Source organism: Etheostoma spectabile, unplaced genomic scaffold, assembly GCF_008692095.1.
Source record: "Etheostoma spectabile isolate EspeVRDwgs_2016 unplaced genomic scaffold, UIUC_Espe_1.0 scaffold546, whole genome shotgun sequence".
Classification (NCBI taxonomy): Eukaryota; Metazoa; Chordata; class Actinopteri; order Perciformes; family Percidae; genus Etheostoma; species Etheostoma spectabile.
In genome coordinates, this window is record NW_022605626.1 from 490,197 (window position 1) to 500,899 (window position 10,703).

Here is a 10,703-nt window from a genome sequence, read left to right on the forward strand (position 1 = left end):
GTGCAGTACAACAAATATATGGTGTTTTCTGAAAATTGAACCAAAAGAACCTATTCTGGTACAACCTCAAAATACAATTATGGACCTGAACATGAGCAGAATATGAGCACTTTAACTTTCAGTTACACAATAAGATTCTGTGCCTTTTCTTTATTTTTAGCATGAATGTTTCTTCTTCAGCTTTCATTATTTTCTATTGATTTACTTTGCCACCAAACTTTCAATATTGTATCTCAATGTCAGAAACAACTTTCTTTACAGATGTGTAGAATATATAACAGAAACATCTCCTTCTACAGGAATGTGGTACTTAAGTCATGACGCAACCTTGCATAGAAAGTATTTCTGTAGCTAAGAAAATAATGTTTTGTTTTTAATAATATTTTCAACATGATATACCATTAAAGTCACATATGAAAAATATTCATGTAGTCACTTACAGAAATGGACTCTCATTTAAAGAGGCTGAATTTGAAAAACATGGTAATAATTGCTAATCATTTTTGCTAATAATTTGCAAAAATCAAAATACCATAATGTCATCTAAGGAAACCCTACCAAAGGGAATGTGTTTTAACAGTAAATGACCAGGATACAGATACATAACTTGTTTTGGATAAAAAATTATGTACTTGTTAAAATTATTAAAATAAATAATGTACTGTACTCATTCTGAACCTGACAGGAAATATTCTGAAAAAGAATAATACTGACCAAGCAGACATGAATATATATCGTTTTGATAACAAAATACTTCTACAAATGTTTGTAATTGGATTGATATATAAATATGTTTAACAATATATATGTATTTCTATACATATATATTTACAACAAAAGGTGCACTTAAATAATGTCATCGAGGAGATGGGGGGTGCCCACCCAGTCCAACGTCCTGGGCTCAGAGGCAGCCATAATCATGCACATAAACTGTTTACCGGTCCTCTTATCAATAGGATAAATAGTGGTGGGGGTGAACCTTCTGTTACTTTCCACAAACTCACAGAGCAGCTGATACACCCGGGGGTATTCATGGCGTAGGAAAACCCCTCGAATCCTTAACTCCCGTTGGATATTGATAAAACAGATCTCCCGAGCCTTCCTGCCTTCCTCTCCCTCTTTGTCGATATCTGCTGTTCCCGGGGGGGGAGTGAGAATAAGCGTTTCCATGTCACTTTCCTTCTTGTGGACCTTTCTCTCAGGGCTGAAGGAAGCCAGTGCTACCTTTGCATATTTTCGGACAGTTGGAGCTTGGTTCCTTGGCGATGGCCCGTCAGGCAGTTGGTCCCCAACAGCGATAGATACATTCAAGATAAAACATTCGTTAGGGTCGTACTCTTTACCAGCTTCCTGCAGCTCCTTACAGTACTCCCCTAGGTTGTCCTTGAAGCTTTCAAGCTCTCTGAGGGACAGGTATGTAGGAGACATATGTAGACTATCCAGGCCATACTGCAGGAAATTACTGGATGACGCGGGATTTGGAAAACCGAGGAACAGGACTCCTCTACCTCGAGAAAGGTAGCCAACTTTGGCAATACGGGAAAAGGCTTTGTGAACGTCAACAGTCTCCCGGCAGTGTTTGATGATGTGACGGCATATGCTGCCAATTCTTCCGTACAGGCAGCTTTCTTTATGAATGTCCCAGTCCTCCCTGCGACAGTTACGAGAGCAGTAGTATGTGTAGCAGCTGTGGCAGGATTTAAAATATAGGCAAGCATTAAACAGGGTCTCTGTCCTCCGGCATTTGTTGTTAGAGCACATCATTGTATCATCCTCATCTGGGCTCTGATCTGGGGAGCACTCATCAGCGCTCTTCATTGCATCACTTGCCCCGTCCATGTCTCGAAAAGCATCCGGATTCATTCTTATTGACATTGGCTGTTTGTCAAGAGGAGCTGGTTCCTCCTGACAGGCCCTTGAGCTCTTCCTGGACAGAGACACTGCTTCTTCCTCATCAATTAACTTCTTTAGTTGATCAAGAATGTCCTCACTCGCCCTTCTACTGGGTGGCTTGTAATCTGTCACAAGATCTGCCAGAAGTTCATCAAGTTGTTCAAGGCTTTGCTGTAGGGAGGCATTGTCGTGTGTCTTCTCTTTGGTTGAGCTTTCAAAGTCTCGCTGAGACAGTTCTGGACCCTGCTGGGTGCCTCTGGAGTCAAGGATGTCCCAACTGGCAGACCGTCCTTCCGCCTTCATAAGTTTTCCAGGTCGAATGTCATTATCAGTGATTGTTATCTCAGGCGTGACAAACCAGAGTTTACTAGCAGTGCTCTTTGATGTCTCTGTTGGGCTTTTGTCAATTAGTGAGTTATCAGACAATGATAAGGCTGCATAGCGTCTTGGTGAACTGGAAAGATTTACTACCACTGGTTGTGGTTTGTCACCTGTGGCGGCTGCAGGCTTCCTCGAGTCAAGAAGATCGTCATAGCTCTGACCCCGCTGCACAGGAAGAGGCTGTTCCTTCTCTACACGAGAGTTGAGAATATTGTCCCAGGACCTTGAGTACGATTTTGAATCTGTGGCAATTCTTTGCGGTTCTACACATGGGTTAGCGTACCATGGTGTTAACACAGGCTCCTGACGAACTCTGGTTGGAGTGACTTGAGATACATAAGAGGCAGGATTGGTGGAATAACCCGATGCATCTGAGCCATACCAGTCATCTGTTTGTGCCTGAATCACTCTAGCATGTCTCCGGCCCTCCGTGTAATACGCCCTTGCTGGGACGTGATGCTCTGGTGGCATTGCATACATGTCACTGGAATAATAAAACCTTGGCGGAGCAGTCTGGATTTGATAAGACCTTGGATCATCGCCATAGAATATTCTTGATGGAGGTGTCTGTATGATGTATGGCCCTGGTTCATTTGCTGCATAGGGTTTGGGATACCCTGTCTGCACAGAGTAAGGATAGGGCTCCATCTCAGGATAATAGGGTCTTGTAGCTACAGCGTGCACCATTCGAGTCCTTGGATCTTGTACATATTGCACTTTTGGAGTATATGTTTGTCCTGGTGTGTAGCCTTCATCATGAAAGCAAGAACTTGGTTGGGGAGGAGCAGTAGTAACATATCTCCCTGGGTCATCTGCATAAAAGAACTTGGTTGGCACATTAGGACTGGAATGAGCTCTGCGCTCCCTACCATAGTAATCACCGGATGAAGGCATTCTTTGCAGGGGAATCTCCATGGGTTGAAGGCAACTATTTGGCATGCTGCGGGAATATTGATAAGCTTGCCTAGCCTCTGTACCTAACGAATCGGTTGGAGTTGGTGTTCTTGAGTAGGAGAAATAGCGTGGCACAGTCAGACTCCTACTTCCCCCACTGTGGTGCCTCTGCCAGGGAATATCCACATGAGGTGTAGCCTGTTTCCGTCCTGTATGATGTAATGCTCCGTCATCAGGTTTGATGTCCACCCGACACCTGACATGAGGGCTAATTGCTGGTTTATCCAGCCCTCCATCCTCAGAATGATCAGCAGCATAGTGAGGTGAGTATCTACTGCTGTCGCCTATTTGAGGCTGCAACTTAATGGGATGGACGTCATGCATATGAGCCCTAGTTGCTGCATGGGAGGACTCCTTACGCTGTGATACTTCTGGTCTCCAGCGAGAGTCTCTTGGAGCCCTTTGGGACTCCCTGCCCTTCCTCCCAGAAGATGAGGACCCGTCAAAAGACACAGGGGTGAGACTGGTCTGGACCCTAGGGGCACTTTTTGACCTGGTCCTTCTTTTTTGTTCTGGGACAACAACGTCACTGGTCATATCAGCAGCCATTGGTTGAGGAGTTAACCTATGGCTGAAAATGTCTGGAGCAGAGAAGCGGTATCTCTGCTGGCGGCCCAAAGCATTCCAGGCAACATCTGGGTTGGCGGCATGCCTATCAGCCTTCTTGTATGGGGACTCCATTGAGTATTTTGGGTACTCCAATGACTTATAGTCAAAGGTTCGGCAGTGCCTCTTATTGACTTTGCTCTTCCTGTCCTCCAGTGTGCTGTGATTTGTTGAATCACATTGTTTGGAGGGTTGCAAGGACTTGAAGTGTGAAGAAATGGGGACCACTTTAATGTCTCGATGCACAGTTGATACCAGTATGTTAGGAGGGTCTGTGCGTGTCATCTTAAAGGGACTCCTCTAGTTTTCTCCATTAAGTTGCTTTAGTGTTGATGTTGCCTGGAAAGGTAAACAAAAGAATTTTAGTTATTGACATTTATGTAATTGGACTGTATTTATATATTGCTTTTCTAGTCAACTACTCAAAGCACTTTTAGTTCAGGCACAATTCACACAGTTGATTTAATAGGATTTGAACATGTTCAAATTTCCAGGTGTTCTTTCTCTCTCAGCATGGCATTTTCTCTCTTTCTTTCTCTCTGTCCTTTTTCAATTGAGCCAGGAAGTTAATAGAAAAGCCAAACTTGAATTTTAATGTATCCTCATCCTAAAATGGTGTGAAGGTGGCCAGTTTAGTTCAGCTGGTAGAGCAGGCGCACATATAGAGGGCCCCGGGTTTGACTCAGACCTGCGGCCCTTTGCTGCATGTCATTCCCCCCTTCCCCCCCATTTTCATGTCTTCATTTGTCCTATCAAAATAAAGGCCTAAAATGCCCGTTAGCCCAACCAGCAACGGTCATCCCTCTACACCCCGACCCAAAGCTTCCTATACTTTCAGAAGTGTCACCAGAACTAAATGTAGACCCTGTTGCTGTGGTCGAAACAGAACTGGTTCCTCAAAATGTTCCTGGTCTCTGGGGAAAATTCATGCAGTTGAAAAAGGGCTTTATTGGCAGTTGGTTTTTAGTTATGCACCAGAGGTCGAAGCAATTTTCCAGCAAAGGCAGGAAAGAAGAAGAAGACACTGATAACAAGAAACACTGAATGTAAAAAGAAAATCAGTTTATAAGAAAAAGCTGCTTGATTTTGTCAAGTCAACGATTTCCAAGCCAGAAATATTCTCCATCTGGCTAAAAGTGTAGCAAAGGCAACCATGTCAATATTGCTCAAATTAATAATGGCTCAGCCATCACTCCAAAATGGACAGTAATGGACAGGGCTGCACGTCCAATGAGGGTTAGACCAGGAAGACCCTGCCTGGTCTTGGCCAGGACCAAATCATGTAAGATAGATCAGACTGTGAACTACCCCCGTGGGCACAATTGGATTCAGAGTTGGAGTCAGAACTCCACCCCTAGCGCCCCCTCCCACCTGGATCTCGTCTTAGTGACGTTGTCTTTAATCAGTAATCATAAAAAAAATTAAAATAAAATAAAATGGATTTGAACTACCAACTTTGGTCACCTGTAGTTAAAATTAGGGGAAAAAAACAATGGTTACTGAACTAAGTTTTTACACCCAACCCCAAGCCCTCCACCCCTGCCCGAGGACCTGGGAGTACTGGTAAAACCACAGCCTGGTGGACAACGGTCAAACATAGGATTTTGATAAAATGCTAGAGATATGCCCTTTCTGATTAAATCGTATATCAAAAGGTTTCTCCCATAATGACTGCTGGTAAGATAAGCAGATACACACTGCATGATTAGAACAGGTCTACATGGCAGATCAACCACAGGGGTTATTGCTAATAGGCCCAGAGAAGGACACTGGATTTCAAATGACAATGGACAGAAAGTCCCATCAACATGGTTCTAATGTCCTGCACCACTGACACTCACTTCCACTCATTTCTACTGTATACAGATATTTAGTGTGTGTTACGATCTTGTAGACATAATAAAAGCTTTGTTTAAAGGGTTAAACAGAACACGTGATTGTATTTGAGGACGGCCTGTTATAGGCCACAGACGTACCAACCCTAGTGCCGATACCGATGCAGTCTAAAGGTGGGTCAGTCCTCTGTAAAACTTGAATGGAAACTATAAAAACATAACAATAAGGGCTGGTTATTGCCTCAAACTGCTCCCTCCTTCAGGAGCTAGTGAGTGACTAGGGAGTGTAATGGATGTCACTTCTCCTGTGGAAGTGTAGCAGTTACTTCTGGTCAGTGATTATTGTGAGCAATGTTTTTATGGTGCATTGTGGGTATTTTGTATTAGGCTGAACTCTCTCCCATGGGCACTGAACACCCCAGAACAGGTCTCTCCAGGCAGAACTAATTCATCTTCTCTACACTTCCCCTCCCCCAACATCACCATTTAACCCTACACACTGATTCCCCCGTGTAATACTGATAGTGTTCTACAGACTCGGTTCTACGTTGGATATTCCTGTCATCAGTCCTCCTGCTCATACTAGCCACTAAAAGAGCTCCTCCTACTGCAATTCCAATGAAAGACTAAATGAAATTAAATGAAATTTTAAAATGAGGGTTCAGTCATAGGTAATCAAATCAAATCAATATATTTAGAGTGACAGTATAAAATCCCCTCTTAATGGAACCACAAAGGGAACTTTAGTTAATACTCAAACGTCACATCATACAAGAGCTGCTGGTCAAATGGGAGTGATTCAATTCAATTCAACTTATAGTATCAAATCATAACAATTTTATCTCAAGACACTTTACGCATTTACAAAGACCCAACAATTCCAATGATTCTGCCTATTTAAAACATGATGGCTGTAAGAGTGAACTTAATGTTGAAGGCTCTGTTTTATGATATACCTGTCTTGCCTTCTTTTAGGTAAGATTTGTTTTTTTGCATTAAGGTGCATCAAGACGATGTACCTAGGGATGTACCCATCTGATACTGGACTCAAATATCTGGATCGGGGGGATGACCAGACTCTTACATTCCATTCTGTTTCTATACTATTGCGGACTGTTGTTGCCTTCCACACACAGAACGATCCCAGTCCCAGGCCTACATCATGTTACTTAAATACAGGCATCGGACTGGCACTAGGAAGCTGTAGGGGTATTAAGACGATGTACTGTTTGCAGTAACGTGTATCATGACAATGGAAAGCTTTCAGTGAGTTTAGAGAAAGGAGAAAATAGATCATGTCTTACACTATGTTGCTCCTATCAAAAATTAGGTCATATGTCATTCTCTGGCATTCAGCTGGCATGGAGAGTCTGGCAACTAACTATACACCCTGTGTCCAAAAGAGAGGCAGTAATACTTAGCAACATGCTAAGAATGGGTAGCAAGCTCCATTATATTTCAGTCAGTGAACTCTGCTTTGTTGGTGTTCTGTCACCCATAGCACGCCACATAAAGAAGCTGCTAGTTTAAGGTCAAATAACTGGGAGAGAGGATATGACATTGTCTTCTTCAGGTCCCTACAACACTGGGCCCGTAGAGTGTAAGTGTGCTTTAATCTTGACCTAAAATCTTACCCATCCACATGACTAGAACACACCAGTGAACTAAATGTAACACAGCACATAGACAAAAGGTTATTTATCAACTAATCTAAACGCAGGATTAACCGTATAACTGGTAAGAAAAGAAGTCTGAAGGATTTATACTATTAGTTAAACCGTTTAACGATAATATTATAAGCCAAACTCAAATGTATTAAAAACCCTGAGTGTCTGCATTATTAAAGGTCTTAACTACTAGTTAGACGTTTTGTGCTGGTGGCTCTCTGCTGGACGTACGCCATGATATGGATGAGGACTGGCGGGTTTAACCCGTACCTAACCAGAGTGTGCCAGGCACACACACACACCCCACCGCCACACAGGTGGATGTGGTGGATGCTTGTCGGTTAACGGTCAATGATCGGGTAATATTTATTTCATTCATTTCTTTTGGAAGAATGGCTGACTCCTGCCCACAACCACCACATACTGGCTAACTAATTAGCCTGAGGTAAGCGCTGGCTATCAGTAAATAGCAGGAACATGGTGGCTGGTGTTCCAGTGTGTGAGTGTGTGCATCAACCACCAGGCCCCAAGCTAAAGCCAATGACAACGGGCCTCATCATTCTTTTAGTCTTAATGCAAGTAGACGCAGCCCTAAACTGGGGCAGTACATCTCATTTGATGTCGCCTTTCAGGACCCAAGGTCACCTTACAGTAGATTACAACATGCTCACTGTGATAAAACAGCGAGACCTTTGGATTATGACTCTTCCTAGTTCCACTGGACTGGACTAGCCTCTAGGATCACGTGGCTCAGCCTCTTGACCCCATTCCATGTGACTAGGCGAGCTGACTCTTCAGCTCTATAAATGCTGTTTCCTGCTCCATTTCCATTTGCACTATTACCTCCTGAGTCTCTTCAATGCTTGTGATGGAGTAGCCACATGGGTGTAGTTCACCTGGGCCCAGAGGCTTCATGCTTCAGCAGCATTTCCTGGTTGGTCTGTGTTCCCTACTAAATCAATCTTTGATGTGGTTGCATTAACAATATTTCACACATAATGTAGCTCTTAAACACTTGTTGTTATTGAGTGTCAACTGCTGTTCTAGTCATCATCATGCTGTGACATAGTTCTCCCTGAACCAGGACAGGCTGGTTTCTACAGGTTTCACCACGTCAACTGTACCACTTTTTAAGACTTTGTAAGACCATTATGAATAAAAGACCCTCAACGACGTCAAAAACTAAGTCACATGTCAGAGCCCGGAAACATCGTCTGAAACAATCCCCCGATTCCCTCACTGGCCTTACAGGACTGGGGTCTAGATTGGCTGCAGCATGCTGGTCTCAGTTGTAGTCCCAATACAGCGAGTTCTAGTTGGACTACATCACCCCAGAATTAAACAGAGACATGTCAAAGAGCTTTAGAGGCAGCGTTACATTGACCTGTTGAAAAGTAACACAATACTACAGAGAATTTAAGAATTTTTAAGACCTATAATTTTGATTTTGAACTTTAAGACTTTTTAGGACCCAGTGGAAACCCTGAATGATGTTAGCAGAGATGTTCACATGTGGAATTCTGTCATTTATAGCACCATAGAGCTGCGATATCCGAAGCTCACTACACATATTCACAGACTTTTTTTGTAATCATGACGTCCATATCTCTAAACTATAGCATCTAATATGAGATCTCCTTATTACAGTTTTTATGTTTACTGTGATTTGGCCTCGTGCCCCCAACCACATTGTCAATACAGAATTTTGATTACGGATGATCCTGTAATGCCTGTATCTGTTTTTGAACATGTGTTTCTATGATATTTGTGCATGAGTTATGATTTAGCGTTATATAGCCTTAACACTGGGTTAAAGTTAGAAAAATATTGAGGAGACTTAATAAAATGTAATGTATGTTGAATTTTGACAGGACATAAACTCTCACCTTCTGCATGAAAGGTATTAACGTTGGCAGCACGATAATCCTCTTCCCCACCCCCATCTCTACTTTTAATAATGAACTTGGGTACATGTAACCTTATCCATAACCGCGTTTTAAACAATATCTGCACAAATACATATTGTTAAGGTACAGATAAAGTCAGCCAACTTAAACACAGAGGGAGAGTTGTTACTGTTATATAATAAAAAGCAATGGACTGTGGCGGGCTCGTCAAACAACCTCCGGTTGTTCTGCAAGCTCATCTACAACCCCAAGGTGTGCAGGGAGGGGGGGGGGCGCACTCCATCAGCCCTGGATGGGAATCAGGAGCCACAGAGTCACCCTTCATGAACGGGGTTTTTGCAGTGTGCACTTCAGGGCATCACTAAGCAGCTCTCCATGCTGTGCTTCATGCTTGTTAGATGCTGTTTCTGGCCATGTGGAGGTGGAAGCATCACGAAGCTCCAGGACATGTCCAGCTGGTCTGTCGCTCTCTGGTTAGACACAACTGACCAAAGTGTGGCCTAAGGAACTACAAATATCTTGAGGCTAGCGCTAAATAAACTGTAAGAGGATTTGATGACTCTGCATTCACTGCGTGGCGTCCAGCGCCAGGTGGAGTCATAATTAAATAGTAGTTTTTAACAGAAAAGAAAACAAGCTGGAAAACTTTACAGAACAAAAACATGTTCTTCTGTGGAGAAATAAAATGACGGAAAGTAGCAGTCACAAAACTTTCCATCAACATAAAGGCTGAGTTTTAAAAGGGGCGTGGTCCGACTCAGGGCACCAGAGGGAGGCACTAGGAGGTAGTGAAGGGGTGAAGGGTTCCCCCCCCTCTTTACGCCCCTGACCCAGTTTGGCGTCACGGCTCGTGTGACCCCACCGAGTTGGTCTCTAGTGTTGGAGAAGGTTAAATTACAATCCTGCCAGTTACAAAGTAGCAGTGAGTAGCTTGTATTAACGTGTAACATATAGCACCATCAACCACCTCATGACGAGTAAAGGTGTTATAATACTCCTACCAGTTTATATAATATCTCTTACAATTTTCTTACAAAAGAAGCCAAACCTTGCAGACAGAGCTTAGATACTGCAGTGTCAAGACAACTATCTCCAGCCCCTTAAATGACTACAGATATGATGAAGACTCAAAGACACATCAGACACCGGAAAAGGTTCACGTCTACACAGATATAAATACCCAGGTACTGAATTCTCCCTGAAAACATCCAAAAGTTGATCAAAGACAAGACAGCCCATGCTGACAGGACGCTGCTGTGCATGCGGGCTACTTGGTTGGATCTATTTTTGCACCAGTGAATTAGGGGTGGCTGTATTATCATGCCACCGAGCCACGGGGCGCTAGCTCTTTGGTTGGTCGAGCGACCCCATTGGTCTAGACTGAAACGTCCCAACAACTACTGGATGGGTCCCTGGTTCAGCCTTCATATTCAGCTCAGGACTGTAATCTTTCTGTTAGA

The 10,703-nt window shown here is 43.3% G+C and overlaps 1 protein-coding gene across 1 annotated transcript in view; it reads right to left on the bottom strand.

Annotated features, from left to right (window-relative positions):
• Positions 1-19: 19 nt before the first annotated feature.
• ajm1 (apical junction component 1 homolog) overlaps positions 20-10,703 on the bottom strand; it is an 11,998-nt gene continuing 1,314 nt past the window's right edge. The window contains exon 2 of the mRNA XM_032511936.1: positions 20-4,173. Coding sequence (XP_032367827.1) covers positions 847-4,119 — 3,273 coding nt within the window. The 5' untranslated portion in view covers positions 4,120-4,173 and the 3' untranslated portion in view covers positions 20-846. The remainder of the gene's footprint in view (positions 4,174-10,703) is intronic.